At 35.9% G+C, this 27,390-nt stretch overlaps 1 protein-coding gene across 7 annotated transcripts in view; it reads left to right on the forward strand.

Annotated features, from left to right (window-relative positions):
- Positions 1 to 5,630: 5,630 nt before the first annotated feature.
- LOC132029718 (protein RRC1-like) overlaps positions 5,631 to 27,390 on the forward strand; it is a 28,578-nt gene continuing 6,818 nt past the window's right edge. Inside the window, exons 1-10 of one of the 7 annotated variants that reach the window (XM_059419047.1) lie at positions 5,631 to 5,792; positions 6,671 to 6,747; positions 6,849 to 6,984; positions 7,142 to 7,187; positions 17,907 to 17,967; positions 18,051 to 18,197; positions 19,037 to 19,153; positions 19,241 to 19,406; positions 21,146 to 21,258; positions 21,677 to 21,757. In XM_059419047.1, the coding sequence (XP_059275030.1) occupies positions 6,685 to 6,747; positions 6,849 to 6,984; positions 7,142 to 7,187; positions 17,907 to 17,967; positions 18,051 to 18,197; positions 19,037 to 19,153; positions 19,241 to 19,406; positions 21,146 to 21,258; positions 21,677 to 21,757 (930 nt within the window). In that variant the 5' untranslated portion in view covers positions 5,631 to 5,792; positions 6,671 to 6,684. Of the gene's footprint in view, positions 5,793 to 6,670; positions 6,748 to 6,846; positions 6,985 to 7,141; positions 7,188 to 17,906; positions 17,968 to 18,050; positions 18,198 to 19,036; positions 19,154 to 19,240; positions 19,407 to 21,145; positions 21,259 to 21,676; positions 21,758 to 27,390 lie in introns of those variants that run through there. The other 6 variants (XM_059419046.1, XM_059419048.1, XM_059419050.1 and 3 more) reach the window with 6 other exon arrangements.

Below are 27,390 nucleotides of genomic sequence, written 5' to 3' on the forward strand. Positions count from 1 at the left end.
GGTAAGAATTTTACTATATATACGTCTTTATATTCATATCAAAACTTAAAACCCAGTAGAATTTTAAAAAGGAGGTACAATTCATGTGTAAGTTCTTCACTATAGGCTTCTCTTAATGTTTTCTTACGTTATTTTACCTAGTCATGTTTTTTATTCATATTGGATTGATCTATTCGTATAGATTGCTGCAAGATAATGTTATTTATGATCCTATTCCTAATGTGATTGGAAATTTAGAAATGCTTCAGGCACTTGATCTCTCCAACAACAAATTTGATAGTGAGATACCAGCTTCTTTCGGAGACGTGAGAAATTTTAATTATTTGTGAGTTCAAAATTTTTTCTTATCTTCACTGTCTCCGGAACATTCTTATCAAACTAAACTTGAATCTAATTTTGTATCTTCACTGTAAAGCAAGACAGGTGATTAAACAACAATAACATCACACGATCCATTCCTCAATCTTTATCTAATGTTGGAGGCCTTGCTCTTGTGTAAGCCATCTTACTTAGAAATTTGTTAGATTGCTAAATTTTAAATTTGATTGGTTATTTTTATGTTGGATTGATATATGTATGAGGATGTCAATTTGTTTGTTTATTTATGTAACTCAATCTCTACAGTTAGTACTCTGTAATTTGGTAAAATAAATGTTGAAAAGAAGTTTCTATTCTCAAACTGATAATCTCCATTCCAGGTCTTAAAAAAAGGGAAAAGCATATTTACTCATTTGTGGTTGTATATGTACAATTTATAATGCCTATACCTCAACGTTTGCTTGAGGTAGTTGACGAAAATTCAATCACCTCGCTATCACAACCAAGCAAGGTTAAAAAAAATATGTTTTACATTTGTGTTGGTTGATCTAGTTGCAAAGGTCATCTCATTGTTTGTGTCTATTTCAGAAAAGGTAAAAAATGGCTCTCAATTCACAACACGACGCACAATCACGGAGGAGTGCCATCATTTTTTCATCCAAAAAGAATTTTTGCGCTAACAACAATGATATGACAAATATTGAATGAGGCAATTTAGTTGCCAACACGTAGAAACATGCAAATGTAAAAATTATCAGAAGTGAGATAAAGTCAATGGTGAAAGAGTTTTTACAGGACATCCTGATGTTTTCTAAACTTCTAGCAGTAGAAGGTTGTGAATGAGACTACAGGACCAACACAGTAAGATGTGATGTTAATTTATTCAGAAAATTTATATGTGTAATTTTGTTAAAGCTTGATTTGTTTTTTTGTTCAGAGTCCGATGATACATTTCAAGATTATGATTTATTGAGCGAGATGTTTGCTCTTTCACTATTGTGTTTAATCCTAGTTCCCGTCCTCGACAATCAGAGTACGAGGCGCCTTAAAAAAGACCAAGACTAGTCTTGCAAAAAGGACTTTAAGTGTAATTATAACTTATCGAAGAAGTCAAAGATTGTTTCTTTCAAAGAAAATATTAATATGCCCTTTGAACGTGTTATTATGATTTTTAATGATATTGGCAGACATATATCAAAGTTGGGCGAAGAACTTCAACATGAATTGAATACGAAGCTTATTGTTGAGGGACTTAATTATCCTTACTCTGTGGAAATATTCAACAATTTTAGTGAGAATAAAAAATAGATCGGCTTGAGAAGCGTCAGATGACTAACCGATATGAAAAAAAAAAAGAGGCAAAAGATTGGAGGAGGAAGTGTCAAGTTTATTTCCTATTATGTTTGGTATAGTTGTTAAATGAAGGGAATATGCAGATTGTGTTCGTTAATGTTCTTACCCTGTGCTTAGTTATGTTAATATTATTACCTTTAAGGGCAAGTAGTTTAATATGCAGGTTTCATAGTAATATATTTTGATTTTTAATGACGTAAATTTGCAGGGTTTTTCTGTAAGGATCTTGTTTGCTCATATGTTCCTACCTTCTTTTTTATATTTGCACAATGTTAATGTCACAAACTGAAATTCAAGCCTCAATCTTTACAGTTCACAACAAAGTATATGTTTCATGAACTAGTAACAAAGTTAAAAAAACATATTTCAAAGAATTTGTCTAAAATTCAAAAACCAAATAACTGATAGACTTTATAGAGCACACATGAGAATTATCTCAATTCACAATTCTATAGAATGAATGACCAGTATAAACTATCATATAATGAATTAAATGACAAGCTAATAAAGGAGTATGCACAACATGAGTTGTTTTATAATTGTCTAATGGTACTCACTTGCCAAGTTGCAAAATTTTTGAACAACAACCATTTGGGAGACACTTCAATTTCAGTATAGATTTTCAAAAGGTCATGTACTAAAAAGTTGCAATTAAATTCATTCAAATACTATCCAAAAAAATAGAACATGCCACAATAATGATAATGAATGTGATATTTAATAACTGATGATGGTAATTTAGAGGGAGAAAAAATTAGACTAGGGAACTCAATTGTAGTTTATTTTATGTCTTTTATTTATTTTATTACTTTAAAAGTATTGTACTGTACATTTATGTTTATATGATAAATTAAATCTTAAGCATAAAACATTAAAGTTATCTTTAAGGTAAAAGCAGTAGATCATAGTTAATTATATTTGACATGACCGAATAAACACTTCTGAAAAGAGAGGAGGGAGCAAGAAATCTCAGTCATTATGGTGTGCATAGCATAGTAAATTGAGTGTCTCAATTAATACTACTAACTTTTCAATCTTTGGTATCAGAGAAAAAATACAGGAAAAGACTCTAATATAAATAAGAAAAGAAAAAAATTAAAAATAAAAGAAAATGGTGTGATTCTTACTTTCGGAAGTCATATGCTATAGTAATTTCGGGACGTCACATGATATTCACGTCCCTCAGAACCAACATATTTATGACTATAGTAAGTACTTCTAACTACCAGCCTTCTGCTCCAATTTAAAATCAACTACTCACATTGCTTATTCTATTTCTAGTCAAATCACTTCTACTAAACTAAAAAAAAAAAAAAAAAATCAAAACCAAGTAGCAAAGTACTAATTGGTGCATGCATTGCTAAAATAGTCTATACACAAAGTGGTAAGAGAAAATCATAATGAAAATAAACTAGCAAAAGCGAAGGCCAAATGTGCCTAATATATAAAAGAACGCAAGCTGAATCTGTTGGTTTGATGCCATCTCAAGACACTTCAAGCTCTCATCAGGTGCTATGGAATCAGTAACCATTAGAAGGATCCTTCAAATTTGGAGATATGCAGTAATGATACAACCCAAAGAGACAACATGTTCCTTAAAACTGTGTTCCTTAAAATATCTGGTGCTGAGGATGTTTGAACTTCTGAAACTGTAATCAATTTGTAGCCTGTTGTAATCTATTATTTACTGAACATAACTTCAATTGAGATCCTTCCAATAGGATGAACTTTACAGTTAATACCATACATTGGATAGGACTTCCTTAGAGAAACATCAGCAAATGTTAAGATATGAATCAAGCTTTTGAAATAATTTGGTAGTTGAACTTTGTACTGTCCTGAATTTGTTAAACAAGTTGCTTTGAACCTGCTACTTCTCTAGTATTGAAAAAAGTGATACAGTTATTTTTTTGTTTTGCTATATAGAAGAGTGAATTACTGAACAGCAAATTTGTCAATTCAAATTAAAAGCTCTATGCTAGACTGAATATCTAGATTGTAGGGTACTAGCTGTTACATTTCAAGTCATCATGTCAGTCCTCTTAAATCTAGGCTACAACCCGCAGTAGTACAGGAGTTCTCATTTTTTTTTTTTTTGGACAATGGACTGTTGGTGCTCCGTATGTTTTTATAAATCTTGTGTTTATGCTTTACTTGAACAGAAGGTCTATAGAGAACAACCTCTCTACCTGCATAAGGTACGGGTAAAGTCTGCATACATATTACCCTCTCCAAATCCACTGGGTATGTTATTGTTGCATTGTGTCTAAGTTATTGAAATGTCCCAAATTCCTACCTCATAAGCATAACTAATGTAGGGATCTAGTAACTCAGTTGGTTGACTGCCTGAACTTTCACCATGTTGGTGAGAGTTCGAACCCTCACGTTGTAATCCCCTTCCCCTACCCCTTTGCAATAATTTTTTTTTTCTCTAAATAAGCATAACTAATTGTTTATTCCCAAATGGGGAAACAAAATTTTTTCCCTTTGGGTTTTTTATAGGGAAACTTACATAAACAACTACCTTTTATAAGCTCCTAACAATATATAGCTACAAGTTTGCAATTTACAAACCGTAGCTACCTTTTATGTGATTTCGACTGTATTTCCGTATTTTTAAATACAACGATATACATCTATCATAAAAACAGAGTGGAGTAAATCCCTTAAATACACGAAGGAGTTTCGGCTGTATTTTCGTGTTTTTAAATACAGCGAAATACATATATCATAAAAATAGAGTGGAGTAAATTCTTTAAATACACAAAGGAGTTGTGTATTTCATTATATTTATAAACTGACAATCCTTTTGTTTTGGCTATATTTAAATGTATTCGAGTTCAGATCAAGAATCCGCTGCTTGACGCCACATCAATTGAATGTATTCGACTGTATTTGAATGTATTTACACTCAAAGAATGACGAAAATGAAGAATACAATCAAATCTGATCATATATCCGGCGAAAATACAAAATACATTGTATTTAAATAGAAAGAATACAATAACACCGGTCGGATCTCCGAGAAATACAAATACTACTGCATTTACACTTAAAAAAATACAAGCGAAATACAAAATGCCCCCATAGATAATTCACATGACCCCCCATAACCAAAGAAATACACCTGAGGATAATGGCTTGATTAATATCATCTGTTCAAAACACCTAAAAGCTTTATCTACATGTCCATGAATTGCCCAATCCCATATCATTATACTCCACGTATGAATATCCTTCTTCTTTAATCTACTAAAAACCAGGCTTGCAGACTCAGTATTCCCGCATATCAACCAAAGCATTAGCAACCGCTACGTTCAAATGAAGCCCATTGTTCGTAATACTATCATGAATCTTTCTACCTACCTCTAATGCCCCAGTTTTGGCACAAGTAGAAAGAGCAGATACAATAGTTAACCCATTCGACTACATACCTTCTTCCTCTCTGACAAGAGACATTACTTGGGGATGATGCGTCGGATCTGCGCATCAGATCTGAGCGTCAAATTCCCAGTGTGAGCGTCGGATCTCCGACGTGAAGGAGAGGAGAGGAGAGAGGTGTTGTTGTCGTGGTTTGTCGCCGGAGCTCCGGCAGTGAGGCGACGACAGTTGTGTTATTGAATAGGAAGGACAGAGAATTTCTTTTAGGGTTTGGAGAAGATGAAAAATCTTAAATGTGTATTGAGGGAGAATATAGAGAGGTATATGCATTTTGAAAGTTACTGGACTAGTTATGGAATTTAATTTTGGAAAAATAAAGCTACAAAAAATAAATTAAAAATAAAATAGTTATTATTCATAAATAAGTCTCAGAGGTAAATATGATAAGTATATTTTCCTTTTTTATATTTTTATACGGAGCCAAAAATCAAGTCCCACCCTTGTGAGTTCATTCTTGCAAATCAGCCCAAGCGATAGCGAGGTGAACAGCCCAAAAAAGTAGTAGCCCAAAATTAGAATAACCCACTACTACTCACGAGCCCATTCTTGATTCTTCACACAGACAGCAAGAAAGAGGAAAAGCCGCAGGGCTAATCGGAAAGCTAATGACCGACGTGCCATCCCCAACATCTTTCACTTAATTTGGTGTCCACAACAGTTTAAGAGCGGTTGCTTTCCAAGTAATCTCCAGTTTTCTTTTTCAATTTTGGAACAGTTTTGTGGTTTGTGTAGTTGTTTATGCCCTTTTTTCTATCTTCCTTTTATGATTTGCTTTCTGGGTTTTGTTGATTAAGTTTACTTTCTTGAGCGAATCTTAGCTAAAAGGCAGCATCTTTTGTTGTTTTTAGTACTGGTACGAGTATATTTACACACTACTAACAGACATTTTAAGACACACGATTAATGAAGAGGCCTAATACCAATATGTCAGATGATAAAGTCTCACCAGTAGATGGACAAGGCTGTAGTAGAAATCTAGGAAGCTGGGGATGACACTGGGAGTTGGATAATTATGAAGGGGAGCCTTGGCGTAACTGGTAAAGTTGCTGCCAAGACCAGGGGTGTTTGAACCGTGGAAACAACCTCTTGCAGAAATGCAGGGTAAGGCTGCGTACAATAGATCCTTGTGGTCCGGCCCTGCCCTTCCCCAGACCCCGAGCATAGCGGGAGCTTAGTGCACCGGGCTGCCCTTTTTTTATTTGTCTTGCACTTTGACTCGGGAGATTCTGGTATTTACTTGTCCACCTTAACCTGCTAATCGCTAAACCAAGGGTTCGTTGGCAACTTTTAGTTTAAACTGAAAGTTAGATCTTTCTATTAACTCCTAGTTGGTAATGTCCATAATATAATTCCATGAGCACCCCAAGTAGTGTTTGCTGGTTTTATTAAGGATAGCATGACAAATTCAAGAACCTGTTGAGCATTATGCTAGTACAAACTTTGGAAGAACGGAAGGGGGAAGTTGTGCCTTCCTAGTTAGTTGTTGGAATATTACTTCTTTAATGATGTTTTCCTGAACCAAAACATGTTTACCAAAATTTCCGTTTTCCAATTGAAGTATTTGGTGAGAAGATGAGTGCTCGGAAGAAGACACCTTTCCAGAAGCATAGAGAAGAGGAAGAGGCAAAGAAAAAGGTATTGAGCTGTAGCAATTTTTATTTGCTGTGGAAATGGGAAGGGTGATTAATGGTCAGGCGATTTCCTTTTTGCTCACCATGTATGTCTTCTATTGGCAGAGGGCAGAGGATGAAACAGCTCGTCTGTATCAAGAATTTGTGGAATCGTTTCAAGCGGACAATACGCCAGGTTCCAAGGCATTTGTTAGAGGGGGAACCATCAATCCGAATGATAAAGTGAAGATTGATTCTGAAGGTCCGTTGCAAGAATCTATACTGTGTTTGTTTATTTTTCTTTCTTTGATTACGGATATAAGTCTTGTTTATTTAATGCTTACAAATAAAATGATTTTACTCTTACATGAACAAATTATTAAACATATGGACCTTTTCTATTCATTCGAGGATGGCAGGTGGAAAGTCTAAAGATGAGGGTTCAGGTTTAAAGAAGGGAAGTAGGTAAACTAATGCTTTTAATTGACCATGTTGTAATGTTACTGTAATTTAGGGTATTGAATGCCAAGTTTTTCATGATGATATCACTGTTCCTATTAGGGTTTTTTATGTTTACTTGTTTCCAGATTGCTTTTTGTCAGTTTGTCTCCTTAAATATTTGATTTATGCAAATGCAGTCTTCCTTTGAATTACCCTCAAATGATAACTATGTTGCTACTTTATGTATATGGAGAGGGAGCTTGGTGCCTCGTTTATCTGCTTATGACAGTTTCCATATGAAAAAGTCAATTATAGATTGGGGTCACTAAATTTGCCTTTGACTATTGCATTAGGAGTTTGATCACCCAATTTTACGGGAAATTTCCACACGAACAATTTCAACGAAATTCTGATGATCAATTCAACTTCCGATAAAAAGATATACCTTTGCTATATTTCATCTCTCCAACAAGTTTAGTAATGAGCATAACAAACCTAGTGTTCAAGTGTCAGTAGCGGAACATTCTGTCAATCGGGGAAGATATATGTGTTTTTGCGGGTCTTAGTGTAATTGGTTTGTCTGGAAATAGACGTACCCATATTTTTCCACCACGACTTGCATTTCCTGTCATTGCTCGTCGACTTGCTTCTATTTGTCTAGGTGTAACCCAAGCAGGTTGAAGTAGCGGTTTCTGCATATAGACCCGACCCAAATCGTTCAATAATAGCATCTGATAAATCGGACCAAACCGGTTTACTAATGGAATGCCCTAGTAGGGCATGAGTTCTGGTATCATAAGCGTTTCCTCATACGAACTTCTGCGAATTTGATCAATTACTCTTCATGCTTTGCCAGACAAATGTATGTGAAAAGAACTTAAATAAGAACTTAATAGCATGACGATACCTATATACAAAACTTCTAACCTGAATCGAAATGAGGGTTTTTATTTTCTATATGAGGTAAATTCAAAATTGTTCAATTGTGTAATCATCAATTACTGACATTCCACCGAAAATTCCCTTTTGCCCCCTTAGTCACTCATGGAGAACTTTAAGAACTAAAATATGCCGCCCACACCACTTCACCTTCTTCACAACATTGCTTTTTCTTTGTTACACCTCTTGTATCCAAAGTGCAACCTGTTCAAAACATTACACTCAAAACTGTGCATATAAACAATCCATTCCCATATAAAGGTGGAACTCAAATCGACTTTGCTCAGATAAAAACTCAGTCTTTGATCAAACAAAGTTTCCGTCTTTTTCTTGATAAGGGTTCTATTAATCCCAATGGCAAGACGTTGTAGAATCCATCAAAGCCTCACCCAGCTCAGTGATCCTCACCTAGCTCAGTGATTAAGGCGCAAATGAAGAAAAAAGGTAACTCAAGAAAAAATATTTCTAAGCTAAATCAACAATTATATAGGGGAGGATTTGAAAAAATGCAAGTAACATTTACTTTTAGTAGGCGTTTGTAAATTATTTGGTTGAAGTTGAAAAAAGAAGTATTTGAAGTTGAAGTCGAGAAAGAGTATTTGGAAGTTGAAATTTTGTTTGGAGCAGAAAACAATCGCGATACGGAAATTGAAGAGATAGCAACGTGAGGAAATTTCTTGAAGTAAAAAAATGCAGGTGCCTTTGGTTACAACACAGGGATAAGAACACTAAGTACTTTCAAAGAACAGGAAATATGCATAAGATATACAATCATATCGACAGATAAGCAATGAATGGAGAAATGATTGATGATAAAGAGGCTAACAGTGACTATATGAAAAACTTCTACAAGTCTTTATACTCAGAAACCCAGAACCAGGGACCAAATTGGGGAGATGAGGAACTGCCATGTCTAGATTGAGAGGAAAGTGCGTTACTCCAAAGAGCTTTTGAAGAGAAAGAAATAGTGGAAGCAATTAGGGGCATGTGCGGATAAGGCATTAGGTTTGATGTTATGGTTTTTTCTATCGAAAATGCAGGACAATAATCAAGGAAGTTGTAATGATAGCACAGGATTACTTTCACGAGAATAAATATTTTGTTAAAAGTATAAATGCCACTTGTACTGCATTGATTCAGAGAAGTACAAATGAAGGAATTGAAAGATTTTAGGCCGAATTAGTCTTATTAGGAGCATTTGCAAAGTTATAACAAACTTGTTGGCAACATGATTGAAACAAGGAATCATCATGCTACTGGATATGAATGAGATGACGTTCATCAAAGGAAGAGAAATAATGAGATGTATTACTATTGGCGGACAAGGCTCTTGGATCTAGAAGAAGACAATGAGAGGAAGGGGTTTTATTTAAGTTAGACACAGAGAAAGTCTATAGCCGTGTTAATTGGGTTTCCCGATGGACTATTGTAAGACGTGTTTCAGACATAAACTGAGAAAGTGGACAAATTTTGAAGTTTACAGCGCTCTGAGGTACATGGGACGCCTGTTGATTTTTCACAGGGCTTTGAGGTAAGGTGATCATCTATCTCTCCTCTTGTTTATCTTATTCATGACATGTCTTAGTGTAGAATGATTAAGTAGGCTTCACAACTGGGTTGGGTATTGGGCTTCCACGAAAAAATTAGAGGACAAAGGAGCTTATGATAATCTCTCGCTTGCTTATTTCTTGAGATGTAAGAGGTTTGAACGACTTCAATAAACATAATTTGATAAAGGATTTTCTTCACAATTGGAGACCGGCCATATGCCGCCTTCAAGAAACAAAATATAATTTGACCCTCAAATCATGCTGGACAATTACTTCATGGCAGGTGGGATGATATGCTGTACATGAAGCAGAGGGAACCAAAGGAAGAGGGGGGGGGGGTATCGTCATTATTTGGGATAAGAGGGTATGGAAAGGAAGTGTTCTTTTCAAGGGATTATACTCTATTTCCCTATCTCTGATGCAGCTGGATAATATTTTTTCCTGGAATTTGTTTGGCGTTTATGCTTCTACTAATAGAATGGGTAGAATTCCTTTATGGCTTGAGATAGCAGCTGCCAGAGGTATCCCAAATGGCCCTTGGGTTATTTGTGGGAATTTTAACACCACAAAATTTCCGGGTGAAAGATAGCATAATACTGCATACAATTGGGGATGACATATTTCTCAAACTTTATTGAAGACATGAGTCTGATTGATCCCCCTTTATTTGGGGTTTGTTACATTTGGTCTAGAACCTTTTTAAGCTCTGTGGGCTCTAAGATTGACACAATTTTGTTTTCTCTTGATTGGGATAATCACTTTAGCGTCATTAAGCAACCAATGCTCCTGAGCACTTTTTCAAACCACTCTTTCCTTATTCTTGAATGCGGTCAATGATCAAGAACTCCTTCGTATCTCAAATCCGAAAACGTGGTTGGAACCCAATGAGTTTGGGGATTTGGTAAGAGACGGGTGGAACTCTTTCAATATTCAAGGAAGAGTAGGCTATCATTAAAATGGAAGAGATCTCTTGGCGTCAAAAGTCGAGGTGCCTTTGGTTGAAACAAGGCAATAACAATACCATATTTTTCCACAAAATGGCCAATGCCCATCGAAGATACAATGATATTGATAGTTTTGAAATCAACAATATTCTCACTGATGACAAGGAAGTTATCACAAATGAGGAGACCTCAATGGCAATATGAAGATGCTCCTCGCATTTCTAGCGAAGAGGGTGAATGGCTACAAAGATCTTTTCAGGAAGAGGAAATTCTTGGGGTTTTTAAAAGTTGTGACGGTGATAAAACTCCGGTCCGGACGACTTTACAATGAGTTTCTTTAAGGAATGTCGGTTGACCATCAAAGGTGATTCGGATGAGTGCTTTAAATGACTTCCATTCTGTTGATCTTTTCCAGAGGAGTCTCAATTCCTTGTTTATTGCTCTCATTTCGAAGAAGAATGGTGCCAAATTCAAAAAGATTATAGATCATCAGTTTGATTGGTTGTTTCTACAAGATCTTGTCAAAAGCACTCGCGGAAAGGCTCAAAGGCTGTAAATTGGTCAATACATCTCAAATGGATTTCATAAGTGTTACAAATATCACCGATGGTATCTTATTTGCAAATGAATGCCTGGACTTGAGAGTAAAGGGTATTTGATGCAACTTGGACATCGAGAAAGTCTTTGATCATGTGAACTAAATTTTTTGTTGGAATCTATTGGATTAGATGGGATTCAGTTCAAATGGATAAATTGGACTAGATTTTGCATCTCCCTTTTTAGGTTCTCTGTCCTTGTTAATGGTACGAACATGGTTTCTTCCCGGCACATCAAGGGCTTAATAAGGAGACCCTCTCTCATCATTCCTTTTTATTCTGGTTATGGAAGGACGCAATAAGATGCTTTACAAGTCCGTTCAGATTAACTAGATAATTGGTGTCCCAGCAGTTTCTCGAGGCATCGAAAGATTGAGTGTTTCTCATATTTTATATGTAGACAATATGTTGATTTTCTGTGATGTTAAGGAGCATCAATCAGGGATGAGTGGGCTGATTTTGACAGTTTTTGAGGCACTTTCTGGACTTCACGTAACTACTGTAGAAGCTCCCTTTTTCCGCTTAATCATGTCCTAAATATATCTTACGTTGCAACATTGAATAGATTCCTAAAAAATATTTGGAACCTCCTTTAGGAGAAAAACACAATTCCATCAATATCCGAAATGGGGTAATAGAGAAGATGGAGACTAAAATGGCAAAGTGGAAGCAACAATATCTATCTTTGGGGAAGAGTCACTCTTATTAAGAGTGTTTTGGATGCTCTCCCCAATTATACTATGTCTCTTTTTTCTGCTCCATCGTCAATCTTAAATTGTATGGACAAGTTGAGAAGAGATTTTCTGTGGAATGGCAACAAAAAGAATAATTCCATATTTATAGTTAAATGGAACAATGTCACGAAAACAGAAAGCAGGGGTCTTGGAATCAAGAACTTGAAATGCCTTAATGAAAGCCTACTACTATTGAAGTGGCACCGGAGATTCAACAAGGATGAAAATGGTCTCTGGTGGAGATTAATGGTTGAAAAGCTCACTTTGGAAAATTCATGGTTCACTAAAGACTCAAATGCTCCACATGGTACATGTTTATGGAAGCACATTCGTTCTGTCAGTCTCAAGTTTTCAAAAAATTTTGGGTTTTCTCTCGAAAATGGCATGAAAATCAGATTTTGGTAGGACACATGTTGGGTTATTCACCGCTCAAAGATCAGTTTCAGGATACTTGCAGCGTGATAGCTGATTTTCTTGCTAATCAAGGTTGGAATCTTTCTTTTAGTAGGAATTTGAATGATCTGGAAATGCCTAGGATGTGTGAGTTATTATCTATGCTCAATAACATCTCCCTGGACCACCAGAAATTGATTACTTAGTATGGAAAGGACATCCAAATGGTCTTTTTTTTGGGTTGAAACCTTGCTGCCAAAGGCTCTCTCTTAGTGATAACAGTGTAACACGACCTTGGGAGAAATATGGTTCAAGAATGATCCCTTGAAAGTCTCTTCTTTCTTCTGGTTAATAGCAAGAGAGGCATGCCTTCACCTAAAGCAACTTTCAGAGAAAAGGATTTCAACTTTGTAGCAGATGCCCTCTCTATGAAGCAATGTTGTCAGAGGCGCGCTTAAAGCTCGCTTAAGCCCTGAAGCGAGGCTCAAAACATGTTGAGCGCTTCGCCTCGCTTTAGTGTCATCAACAAGGCTCTAAGACATACTTTTCCTTGACAATGAGCCTCTCTTGAAGAGATGACACTAGATAATTGATATTTCACTTTATCGTAATGCTTTTACAATTTCTTTGTGCATATATTTGTTGTTCATGCTTATTATTAGTAGTCTTGGACTATATATATATGTATATATATATATATATATGTATATATATATTTGTATTTTTTCACCATTGCGCCTTTTTTCATTAAAGCCCACGCCTTATTTGCACTTTGCGCTTAAAGCCCCAGCTGACCTTAGAGCTTTTTGGCGTTGTTCGCTTTTTATAACACTGCTATGAAGACCATTCTAAAGATGCAAATCACCTATCTCCATTGTAAGATCACATCTCAGCTGTGGAACTTATTCTTTGCTCTACTAGGCATAAGTTGGACAATGCCTTTCTCTACTCTGGAATTTCTTACATGTTGGAACAGAGACGGAGGCGGACTACACAAAAGTCCCTAAAAATTTGTTACCCTATACCCCAAGAAATTTGGTGGACTGTCTGGATAAAAAGAAACAACAGAAGTTTTGAAGGCAAACAAAGAAACATAAGAGCCTTAAGTTTAGTTGCTAGCTTTTGCAAACTAGTTGTTGTACAGGATTCAGATATCTTGTTAGAGTTGATTGAAAAATTGCACAACTTGTAACTATGTTTTGTCGCACTGGCTTATTGCTTTTTCCATTAAAATACAATACCTTGTTTCTATCAAAAAGAACACATTTACATTAAAGTAGGTGATGGTAGAAAGTTTCTGTTCCTGAACCAAAGATGGTTAGGACACGCAACCCTTAAAAATCAGTTTCTTACCATTCTCAACATAAATAATGACGATTCCACATGAGAAGCTTATTGGTCTACGAAGGGATTGAACATTCCCCTTAGAATCAAGAACTTGAAATGCCATAATGAAAGCCTACTATGTGCTGTCAAGGACCACAGATACCAGATAGGATAGTTTGGAAAGAATGTAAGGAATGTAAGGATGGCCTTAGCACAGTAAATCTGAGTATAAATTTTGTCCTAAAGTAGACAACAAACACAAGTATGGCCATGGAAATTGATATGGAAAAAAGCAACTTAGAAAGTGGAGTGTTTAATGCGTGCAAAGTGGCCACTTTGTTCACGTCTAGTGGCCAAAGTGGCTTGCTTGATCCAACACGGTCACAAAGAAGAGGCATGACTATTTTCAATAGATGTTTAATGCGTGCAAAAGATTAAGAAGACGCGAAACACTTATTCATCCACTGCAAAATCACAAATCAGATTTGGTACATGTTTTTGGCTTTGCTTGAAGTTAAAATGGTGTATGCCGGAATCTCTTAAAGACCAACTACTTTATTTAAGTAGAAGAGGACTACAAAAGGCGATAAAAGTTGTGGAATATTGTACCGACGGCTATATGGTGTAGTGGAATGAGAGAAATCGAAGTTACTATAAAGGCAAGAAGGAAATATATGTAAGCTTAGATGTTAGCTTTTTGGTGTTAAAACGAAAATGTCCTAGAATTAGATAGGATGGTTAATTTCCTCAGTTCTTTTCACATGTAGGTGGTGTAGTATTGTATTGTATATTGTTGGGGTTGTACTACTTATCCATGTTGGATGCTATTTATTCTTTGATAAAATTTTCATTGCATTTTTTTAGAAAATATGAGGGAGTTTCAAGTACCTTGGGGCTATAATCTAAGTTAATATGGAGATTGATGAGGATATCCCACATCACATTAGAGCAGAGTGGGTGAAATGGAGGATTGCTTCTGGTGTATTATGTGATAAAATGTGCCACCAAGACTTAAAGGTAAGTTTTACAGAGTAGTGGTTCGATCGACTTTGTTGTATGAGCCGGAGTATCGGCCAGTTAAGAACTCGCATGTCCCGAAGATGAGAGTTGTGGAAATGAGGATGCTGAGAGGAATGTGTTGGCTTACTAGGAGAGATATGATCAGAATTGAGGATATTGGGGACAATATGGGGGTGGCCTCTGTGGCGGACAAGATGAGGGGGACGAGGCTGAGATGGTTCGGACATGTTTAGAGGAGATGCACAAACGCGTCGGTGAGGAGGTGTGAGAGGCTTGGTCCGGAGGGTTTGAAAAGAGGTAGAGGTAGACCGAAGAAATATTGGGGCGAGGTGATCAGGCAGGACATGACAAGTCTTCGGCTCACCGAGGACATGACCTAGGAGGGTGTGGAGGTCGAGAATTAAGGTAGCAGGCTAGTAGTGAATAGATAACGTTTTGCTTTTCCTTACCAGTAGTATTAGTATTAGGTTCGTCATTTTTATCATTTTAGTACTCTCGTAATTCATATTTTTAGTTTTCTATTACTATTTGTTTCTTTTGCCCCAGTCTTTCTTACTATCTTGCTGTTGTTGCATTTGTTTTCATTAATTGATGCGTATATGCTTTACTTAAGCCGAGAGTCTATCGGAATCAGCCTCTCTACCTGCAAAGGCAGGGGTAAGATCTGCGTACATTCTACCCTTCCAAACTCCACTTGCGGGATTACACTGGGTATGTTGTATTTTTTAGAAAATATTGGTCAGTGAAAAAAAAGTTGAAGTTTTGTGAGTGGAAATCATTGTTTCACTTGAAATACTCTTCAAACCAGCTTTCAAACTTCAAATTCTCTATTTGAAGATGAAGTAATGGACAAAATTGTGAACCAAACATTTAGTTGTGAATACTATTTCAAAAATTTGAAGTGATGTGCATGTCAAAATGGGTTAATCTTTTAAAAAACTCCAATTAAAAAATGGATGAAGTAAAAATCATGTCAATCAAGTTCGAAAATTATTTTAAGTTTCTTAAAAAAAGCAACGATGAAGTTTTAGGTGTCTAATCTAAATTTATCAAGTAATGAGTAACTTCTTGTGATAAATTTCTTATTTTTAGTTATTTATTATATCACTTTATAAATGGATGCTATAATTTCTATATAAAAATATATCCTTGTAATATGTACCATCTTGGATTCCCGGTGCTTTTATTAATAAAATATAGCCGTTTCTCAAAAAAGAATTAATACAGATGGGAATTTGTTTTCTTTTGATATGTCAAATGGCTTTTTCTTATTGCGCGCTAATGTTGTCTTGAAAATTGCATTACGATGCAAATACATGTGTCAACAACTCATCTATCAACTGAGCCACTATCTATATATAAAAATTCCTTATTTATACCAAAAGTATATATGTACTAAAATGTGCTTTTTATGCTGGTTACACCAAAAACAAGCTGTAAAATGGGGCTTGGTTGAATTATTTGCACGTTCTTTTACTTTTATCATTCTCAGAACAAGGTTTGGGGCTTGGTTGAGCCAATGCCATGACATTTCTATTTCTAACTTGACTAATATGGTGGCAAAAGTTTCATCAATAGATTCATATGGCATTAAAAAACTCATTAATATTGAGGAAGTATTGCTAGGAAGTAATTTGGTGGGCATGAAGATGCACGGAAGATACCGTGTGACTAGAATTCCAAGATAAGGGATTGTAAATAGTGGTTATCAGTAGAGAGAGAGATTGGAATTTGGAGAGGAAAGATTGTTATTGGGAAGGATGGGATGTTGTCGGGAAAGGAGGTAAAACTGATGTTGCGAGGTAAGAGTGAACATAACATTGTGATAACAGGTTGAATTAGAATTCGATGCGTAGACAAGGGGAGGAAGGGATGAACTCTTGGGTGAGGGAATTTCCGGAGGTTGGTTATACAAACGGTCAATGAAGGGGTGTCTAGGAGGGGTCACAGGTTGCGGTTGTGGTAGAAAGTGAGGACCAAGAAGGAAGAAAAATGGGTAGGCTGTTATTGTGGCACAAAAGAGAGGACAAAGAAGGAAAAATTGGCTAGGGCTTGTCTAATTTTGATTTTATTCTTATAATGGTGGTGTCTGAACAATTTCGAGTGTACCTCGACTATTCCATTGGGTACCTACCACCTCTCGCTAGCACAAGTATCGGATAACTCTACTTACCAAGGAATACGTAGATGGGAAGTCGTCGAATTTGTGCATGTGTATTTGAAAAGAGACCAGGCAAATTTTAGGATCCCGTGGAAGGTTTTGCTATCTATCTAAATAGGTGTACTTAGTCAACAATTTCAAAATTTTTCGTGAAGTGAGGGAAGATCTAAGTTACTCGGGCTCTTCACTTTTGGTGCCGCACCCGTGTCGACACGACATGGGTATGGGTGTGGGTGTGGGTGTGGGATCCGTACCCGATCTGGTCAACCGCTGTTGGGTACTTTGACCAAAATTAACGGAGAAATTCCGGACAGATCCATTGATTTTTATAATCAAAACAAAAGCTGAGATGGACTTAAAGAAAATGGAATACCTTGTATATTGAAATTTCTATGTCACTCCTTTTCCTTTTATCTCCTTAGGGATTGTCCTCTTGATCAATATTTTCTCCTCATGTTTTCCACATAATATCTCATAATTTAGATTTTATAGTTCTATTTTTAGATATTTCAATTATTTTTAGCCAAATCCCTGCACCCGTATTCATACCTGGATCCGTATCCCCGAATCTTAGAATTTAGATCATGAAGGATCCGACCTCTAGATCCGCACCCGTATTGAACACCTGCACCTGAGTCCGAGTAACTTAGGGGAAGATAATATATCTCTATTTCTGAGAACAGGAGGAAGAACAGGTTAAAAAGCAATGAAGTGTCTATGCCCATTAGAAGAAACACATTTTGAATTGATTAAAAGCAAGACGTTTGGCTTGTTATTAAATGTGCGGATCACTAGCTTCTTTCTTTTTAATTGGTTATATTGGTGCAAATTAATGTATGTGTCATTGATGGTTTACTTGTCTTTATTGCTGCTCTGTGCACAAATATTAATACTTACTCATGGGTGGTAACCTTGTGGTGCTACTTATGATTTACTTGTATATATGTATAATTCAGCTATATCGCACCTCCTTGATCCTTTATTTTTTACCTTTTTCCCTTTTAAATTAATGATACCCTCACTGTTCAAGAATAAGATTATTGGTAGCAAAGATTCTGGAACGTATCTTGTGTACTGCAGGTATGTGCCTTCTTTCTTACCACCTCCTATGGCAACTAAGGGCAGAGATTATGAGAAGAAGGTCAGTGGGTTTTCGAGGACTCTTTGGTGCAAGAGTAGTAAACTTGTAACTAGTAGATATCTAAATATGCTGGTTACTTCTAGCAGGAGGATAAGCCGAGGGAAAAAGAGAAAGGCAAGGCTAGGAACATTGATAATTTCATGGAGGAACTGAAGCACGAACAAGAAATGAGGGAAAGGCGTAACCAAGACCGTGAACAGTGGCGTGATCGTCATACTGAAAATTCTGCTGTAAGGGGATTTACAATTGGCCAGAGAAAAAATGTTTCAGATTGTTGGTTTTAATCTTCTGTTTTTATTCTTGAATTCATGTATCACATCCGAGGAGGTTTGACAAAAATCAAGATGTATGATGTAATAGCTTTTGTTTAGAATGAACACGTTAAAATTTACAGAGTGTTTGGTGCACTAAAAAAGTTTTAGGCAATTAGTTACATCATGTTCTCTTGCTGATAGCTGGATCTGAATCTTTTGTCGGAACTGGAGAAGTTATTTACTAAATTACTTTTACAACAACATTAGACACAAGATTTGCACGGAATCTTACATGTACACATCTTGTTGTAAGTGCTGATGTGCTATGAGTGCACAGTATCAGTTTACTCTGAAATAGATCAACACTTCATTTTCCCGTCTTTTACATCTGGGATCTGATTTATTTTGACATACAATTATCTTTCCATGCATTCAGGCATTTGGGCATCTTAAGATGAATTTTCCTTTATGGATATGTTATATATCGAATGGAGGAAAACAATTATATCTTTGATGGTCCTTTCTTTAACTCTATCATTTTCATCCACAAAATATAAGGCTCCTTCTCACTCTTTGCTACTCATTGGATCACTAATCACCCTAATGGCCTAGCCCTCTACTACCAAAACATGCCTCCAATATCTACGTCTGGCCTACACCTGAAAATGTTTTAGGAAATGATCATTTGTCAAATATTTATGTGGAAAATAGTGATTGAAAATATGTTATGCCTAACCAAATGGAGGTTTGATTTGTCATCTTGTTGTGTCGTAATGATGATATTTGTATATCCTTAAATCTTACTCTTTCCTCAGCCATCTAGTCGGTTTGATGAACTGCCCGATGACTTTGATCCTAGTGGAAGGCCTGGATCATTTGATGATGGAGACCCACAAACGACAAATCTCTACGTAGGAAATCTATCACCTCAGGTAAGGATTGTGCTTAATTTTGAGATCGTCATTTTTTGCTTTAGGTGTTTCTTGTGTGTGATTCCTATTTATTTTGTTTACGTGCAGGTTGATGAGAATTTTCTTTTGCGCACATTTGGGAGGTTTGGCCCCATTGCAAGTGTAAAAATAATGTGGCCTAGGACAGAAGAAGAAAGAAGGCGACAGAGGAATTGTGGTTTTGTAGCTTTCATGAATAGAGCTGATGCTCAGGCTGCAAAAGATGAGATGGAAGGTTAGCTTCAGCTTCTTCATTTGGATGGAAATTTATTTCTTTATCTCTTCTTTTTTGTTTGATAACTGTGATTTCTCTTGCTCTCCATAGAACACTTCTATTGCAACCCCTACCCACATCCTTTTTTTTTTTCTCCAGACACTTAGGAATTGTTCATTGACCAAGTTGACTTTAAGTTTTTGTTTGAGTGCAGAGCTATAGGATCCTGAATGACAAGTGGTCAGTAGCCTCAATAAGAAAGATAGTAAGTAGATAAATAGGCTATATGTCTGTTTAAAAACATACATATGTAGTTGTCCCCAAGGCTTTGTTCTAGTGGTTAGAGCGCATGTCACGGCTTCGAATACTGCCACAAACAAAAGACTGGTATTTAAGTGGAGAAGTGTAGAGGGGCAGGCCCATTGTCCACAAGTTTCAAACTGCGCGCCAGGGGATTTCTTGATTTTTTTTTTTATAAAAAAATAGAAATGAAAAACATACACCTGGAGTGGACAATGCATAACTGTATGAAGAGGAAAAAAGGAAGAAACTTCTGATAGCTAAGGCTGTTATATTCTGTATTAACACAAGCAAACAAATGTTGCTGATCTTATTTGTTTATTTGTCTGTTGGTTCCAGTTGACCGTCTCCACCCTTGTCCTTTTCTTGGGTTTCCTCTCCTTGTTTGCTGTGTCTATTCTGATCCTTTTTTTGCTTGAGATATACATTTGGTAATGGAAAGACATACACAAGGAACAAGGTTTTGGATCCGTTATTTTCCAATATTTGTTTTGTCGATAGTCTTCTTCGCAAGTAGTCAAAAGCGAAGCACAAAAGTTGAGGTGCAAGCAAGCTGGCCTGACACCATGATTATATATCCAAAAAAAAAAAATGTCAAGCGCAGAAAAGCGCCAAAGTTTGTTGGGATTTTAGGCGCAAAGCAGCACAAAAGCGTGGACTTTAACGAAGAAGCACTAATGAAGAAAGAAGAAGAAATATATATGTAATGCAAGGAAAAAGATCTACAGACATGAACAACAATTATTTGGAGATTTAAAAAAAAAAAAACTATAATTAAGCGAAATATATCAAGTAAATATCATGTCCAAAGTTTAAAAACCATTTTGAATTTCTGATCTAGATGAAAAAATGTAGTTTAATGCTTATATGGTTAGTTTCTTGTACTAAATTTATAATATCTAATTGCTGATCACCAAAATTTGATTCATAATGGTTTTTAACGATTAATGTAATAGTTTACCAACTATATTTATTATCAAGTGCTGTCCTGTTTAAGGCGAAGTCAATAGGTGATGAGGAGCATGTCTTAGCACGTTAGCATTGAGACTAAAACACCAGGTAAGTGTGGCGAAGCACATAACCTGTCTTTAACAGAGCCTCAGGGCATAAGCGCCTCAACCGAGCCTTTAATAACATGCTTCTTAGATGGTGCTTCCTCTAGTTTCAGCTATATGCTGATTCCAGAAGTGCGTCCATGGCCTATATAAATTTTGGTATGAAGTTGAAAATTAAATAGTTGTATGGTCTTGCATGGGGATGCTAGAATGCCGTGACAACATCTCAAGCTAGACTAAAGTCATTAAACAGTCATATTGTCTTGCATGGGGATGCTAGCATGTGTACTAATTCCGTGTGTACTCGTTTTATTGCTTAATATTCTGTATCTTCTGCAATACTCCAATTAGATATGATTTTGAGCAATGTATTTCTGATGTCTAAACCATATTATTCTTATCCAGGAGTTATTGTTTATGAATATGAGTTGAAGATTGGGTGGGGTAAATCTGTCTCTCTGCCTTCTCAAGCACTCCCTGCTCCCCCTCCAGGACAAATGGCTATCAGGAGTAAGGAGGTTTGTCTATTCCTTTGAGTACAATGCCCTATTATATACATGGTATTAATTTGATAAAGGGTCAAGTCGAGGAGTTGTGTATTAACAATCAATAGAGAATGATTTGATGAATTGTATCATGTTAAGATTTGGTATGATCAGTTGAATACATGTTAAAAAACAATGGATGAAGCATGTGTTCGTGTTGAAATAAGTTGTGTGTCTTGCATGTTTATTTGTTGGTTTGATATGTATAAACATCCTGTAGTGGTCTATATCTCACCCTTTCCTTGGAAATGTTTCCCATGTAATAGCTTTCTGTTAAAGCTGCAGTTCAGCACGCTAGAGATGCTTTCTGTAGTCACCTCCCAGTTTCTCTTTCTGATATCAGCTTACGCTCATGCACTTATTCAAGAGATTTATCTTCTTTGGTTTTCAGGGTGCAACTGTTATTTTATCGGGTCCATCAGGTCCATCAGGTCCTCCAGTTTCTACTGTTCCAGGCCAGAATTCTGAGTTGGTATGATGATTAGTTGATTTTTGTACATTTCCTTCTTATTCTTTCTATCTTTTTTTTGTTAGGATAAGTATCTGATCTCTATAGCTCTTCTTTAATGTTCTGAGAGTTTAGGTAGATTTTAGAGGGTTCCTGTCAGCTTTGTTTTAAAATGTGTTTTTTTGCCTTCATTTATACAATATAGGCATTTTACTTGGTATGGGTTGTTATTTGAATAAAAAAGGAGACTATCTGAAGAGGAAATGGGCACTTATTACCTCAAAGAGGACCGATATGTTTTTCTTGTTTGGCAAGTAACATCCAGGAGAGTGTACAATAAATGCAACTTTATCAGGAAGTTGTTTAGTTGTGAACAATTCTGTTCTAAGGTGCTAATGGCTAGGAAGGATTTTGAGTTTTTGACCAATCTGCTAATTTATGATCATCATTTCGACTTTGAGGTGAACTCGTGAATTTGATTTGTTCCAAGTCTGAATTTAATTCACAAATTCTCAGTATACATTTTGAAACTTATATGTACTCATCTAAACAATTGATGCGACAAAACACTCGTGAGTGTTGAACGACCTAAATTATGAATCTGTGGAGAATGTGCTGGCCTTTTTTGCTGATATCCAGCATTAGGTAGAGTGGAGAAAATTATGAATCCGTGGAGAATGTGCTGGCCTTTTTTTTTTTTTTTTAACTGTGAGAATAAAGGAGGGGGTGGAAGAGTATCATTTCGAAAATTGGATGCAAATAGTGGACCCAATAATCAGGGGGACTAGGGATACGAAGATTATCAATTTTCAATATGGCATTGTTTGGAAAGTAGTTATGGAGATTAGCCTATGAGAGCAATGCATTGATCAGAAACTTGATAACCGCTAAATATGGATTCTTAGAGAATTGATGGTTCTTGGGAGACTTGACAAACTCTTACGGAGTTGGTTTGTGGAAGAACAGATTTTTACAGTCTGTAGGATTCACAATTTGTAATAGCATGGGAACTCTATTTAGGAAAGTCAAGTGGCATGCTGGAACCACTCCAGAGGGGAAGCATTTAGTTAGAGTGGTAATTATAACAGGGATACTAGGGCGTTTGTCTATCTGTGATGAGAAAGTAAAGAATCACATGGAATAGAACTTTGAAGAGAAGTTTATAGGACTGCAAATAGGAGGAAATTGAGAAATTTTTGCGCATGCCATATGAGTGGCCTACAAAAGGTGAAGGTAGACATATGGTACGGAATGGGTTAATCTCGTGAAATCTTTTTACTTAGGAAAAACAAGTGGAATGGAAAGATGTCTTTCCGAGAACTACTTGGAGATGGTTATAGGAGGGAGGTATTGAGAACCAAGGCAAGTAAGAAGTGGACTCCTTTACTAGGTGCGTGTGAGATGCAATGATATCAACACATAATTTAAGGAAGATGTTAAGGAAGATGATAGGCTTGTGATGAGTTGGTGTTGCCTGTGTAAGTAATGCGAGGGAGATACAAAGCCTATCATATTAGTTGCAAATTCATGACACACCTCCAGAATCTCAGCTTCCATTGCTTGATGTGACTTTAATGATGCCGAGCACGGTGGCAGAGACGATCATAAGTGAGGATAGACAATGAGAACAAGGCAATTTGGAGAACCATGCCATGGTGCAATTTTTAGTCTTATTTGGAATGAGAGGACTTGGAGATTATTTTATAATAGTGTGATGAATATTCGATGTGCTAAAATAGCTTTTCTATTTCATAAATTGTGGAAATGAGGATGCTGAGATGGATGTGTGGGCATATGAGGAGCGATAAGATTAAAAATGAAGATAACCGAAACAAGGTGGGAGTGGCCTCGGTGGAGGACAAGGTCTTTGGAAGCGAGGTTGAGATAGTTAGGCATGTAAAAAGGAGATGCACGGATATGCCCCAGTGCGCAGGTGTGAGAGGTTGGCTATGGATGGTTTCGGGAGAGGCAGAGGTAGGCCGAAGAAGTATTGGGAAGCGGCCATTAGACAGGGCATGACGCTTCCTCAGCTTACCAAGGACATGACCTTAGATAGGGGGTTATGGAGGACACGGATTAGGGTAGAGGGTTAGGAGCTGGGTGAGTGTTGTCTCTTAGTTTATTGTCCGCTTAGTTGCCAGCAGCAGCAGTAGTAGTAGTATTATTCTCTTGTTCTTTGATTTATGTTACTAACTGTGTTTCCTGTACTTTGCTGTTATTACTGTCCCTTGCTTCTCTTTTTATTTGCCATGCTTTCCGAACTACTTTGATATGCTTTCTTTGAGCCGAGGGTTTATCGAAAACAACCTCTCTACCTACCAAGTTAGGGGTAAGGTCTACATACACACTACCCTCCCTTGTGGCACAACACTGGGTATCTTCTTCTTGTTGTTGTGTGAGAATACTAGTATGCATATTGGGATAACTTGATAGAGAAGGGTGGTTGAGTCACTCATTCTCTTTAGTTCCTCGCACCATCTTGGTACTATCAATGCAATGTTGTCTTAATTTAAGGCGAAAAAGAACGGGTGTAAGAAGAGGCATTTGTCTAACATTGATCCTAGAGTAGCATCTTCATTGTGAATATGAGCTTTGTATGAATAAATAGCTATTCTGTAGTGGTGTGGCTATTACTACCTTCGTCCAATAATTTTTGGTTAGACAAGGATTTTTTTTTTTGTTTCCAATTGAAACGATAATTTTATTGCCAATTATGTACTTGAAATAATTGGTACACTCAAGACCAGATTTAGTACATGTTTTGAAGTTACTTGATGTTAAATGGTGCACGCCAGAATCACCTAAAGACCTGCTACCCATGTTGTTCAGCTCCTTCAAAATCCTTGGACCCGACACAATTTTTGTGTGGACATAATATTTAGTGTTCACAAAGAATTTAATTATCCTAGCTTTAATTTAAGAACCTCTATTTATTGCCGAAATATATACCTAATATATGTCATAATAAACGTTTATTGGTTGTATCTTAACACCTGTACCCATACTCCTCTCCTCATCTTGGATTCCTAAGATTTAAGTTATGCGATCCAACTTCTAGATCCGCACCCATGTCAGGTGCCCAAACCTATATCCTCGCAACATAGCCTGTTACATTTTGGAAATGGAGGATGACCACAAAAGGACGTTAAAAATATGTGGAACACTGTACCAGTGGCTATATAGCAGACTGTGTGGAAGGAAAGAAATTAGAGATAATTTGATGGCCAAAACGTAATATTTGTAACTTAAAGCTCAAAGGTTTAGCTCTCTTAGCCCTTTGGTGTAAGAATGAAAATGTACAGGATGGCTGATGTCTTTAGTTCTTTTCACATGTAGGTAGGTGTACTGAGATGCAATCATATCGCTGATGGTTGTACTACTCATCCATTTCACTCTCTGGTTGTTACCTTTTAATAAAATTTTCATTATATTTTCAAAAAGGAAAAAAAGTACTGGCAGAAAGTTTTCTTAGTATATGAGAAGATATTGAATTAGGGAGTGTTATTTATTAACTAGTTAACTAACCCGCGCTTCGCGCGGTCATACATCTTTTTCTAAATTTAGTAGATATAAAAGAAATAATAAATTTATAATACAGAAAATAAAAATATATATGTAATGTAAAATGTGCATATGAAAAAATAAAATCTAATATATGACGAAAATATATATATAAGAAATCAAACAAAAACGGAAAATTAACAAAATAAAGCATTGACTACTTTCTTACTCCATGATTCTATATTTCTCAAAGAACACTTCTATCAATTTTAAAGGTGAAGTTAGACACTCATTTTATGAAGAAAACTTTATCATATAGTAAGGATCAATAATTCTTTTTTTCCCACCCAATGATATATAGAGTTGTTAATAGTTCTACTTATTAATTTTATTGAAAGTTGAAATAGGTTGTTTAGTTGATTGTAGTTAAAACTCTTCTGTTAAATCAAGAGGCAGCGTGTAGTTGGTTGAATGCCAAGTGCAACAACTATTTAGGCAACGCATTTGATAAAATTGATTCAAACAATATACTTCTAAAAAATATAGTGATTGTATATAACATTTTTGATCTTTCTGAAACTTTACTTTAGATTTTGGCCACTAACTATTGAAATATTATAAGCGAAAACAAATATACCAAATACCATAATGGTTATGCCTACTAAAAGACATCAAGACCTTTGCCAAACGGGACAAATACAATGCCCCTTTGCTGAAAAACAAATGACTTCTCAAAATCAATATTTCCCTTGCTAATTCACGGCATTTAAAAAATACAGAATTCCTTAGAACTGTTCCATTTATGCCTATTAAAAAACATGAACCTCTAGAATTCCTATTAACATATACATTCGTGAATCGTGAAAACAAAGAATTGAAATAAATAAATAAAATATCAACTATAAAATCAATTGTTTTCAGGAAAGAGAGAGAGAGAGAGGGAGAGAATTTAAAAGAAGACCATTAGCCTTGCGCCAATACCTAAACATATTTATTTATGAGCCAATGTTACATATGATGCCATTTCAATTTGGGATGTTCCAAATTATTTGACATTATTTTACTAATAACTTTTTTATGTAGCTTCAGTTACGTTCACAAATAAATTTATTTAACTAATTAAAATTAAAGTTTGATGTAATTTATCTTTATTTATAATTTAATTATTTCACAATTTACTTTAATATCAGCTTCATTACTACAACTAATAGAATTGATCAGTCAAATTTTTTTCACACAAAACTTCATATGAATGCATAACATGTGTAATTCTTAATTCAATGAAGGAAATGGAAGTTCTATTCGATCGCTACGCATTTTCATATGAACTTTTGCGTGAATGCATATATATATACAAAACTTCATATGAAATGTATAACAGGTGTGATTCTAAATTCAACGAAGGAAATGGAAATTATATTTGATCCGCATCTACCAATTAACTTATACAAAAATCAAATTAATTCTTCTTTCGTGAAGAGAAAATTGAACAGAGAAGGGACCAACATAACTGAAAATGAATATTCTCCTAACAAAAAGCAATTAATACATGTGTAGATCTGAAATACCAATTTAGTATAGAAGGTGACTACATTATGTAATCCCAACACTGCAGAAATATAAAGAAATCACGTAGAAAATATCCATATAGCAGCATCCTTCATCTCTTTTCATCACAAAGGTTATTAGAGAGAATTTTGGAAGCCTTTACAATTCATGAGGCATTTGAACATAAGAAGATTGTCCTTTATATATTTTTAGGGTCACTTACACTTTCTTGACCCTTTGTTTTTTGTAATTAATGTGAAATTTAAGGGACCATTAATAGGGAATACCAAGGGAATTAGAAATCAGTACGTGCTTATGAGCTTTGGTTCTCAATAAATTAGAGGTGAAAAGTTGGGATGTTAAATGATAATAATTGTGACTTTTATTCTTGATGAATAAGATAAGATAAATGATAAAAAAATAAATGGGGAAAAAGTCCCAAAAAAGGAGAAAAAAGATAAATGTCAATGGAGGCCATTGAGAGGTGCCACATAGGATTTCCTATTCCTAGCTTTATATTATATACAGATGCTTGAGAGCAATATATATATATATATATACCCCCTAGGAGCTCCCCCCTTTTACTCCCTTGGTGACTCGAACCCACA

Source organism: Lycium ferocissimum, chromosome 9 (assembly GCF_029784015.1).
Source record: "Lycium ferocissimum isolate CSIRO_LF1 chromosome 9, AGI_CSIRO_Lferr_CH_V1, whole genome shotgun sequence".
Lineage (NCBI taxonomy): Eukaryota > Viridiplantae > Streptophyta > Magnoliopsida > Solanales > Solanaceae > Lycium > Lycium ferocissimum.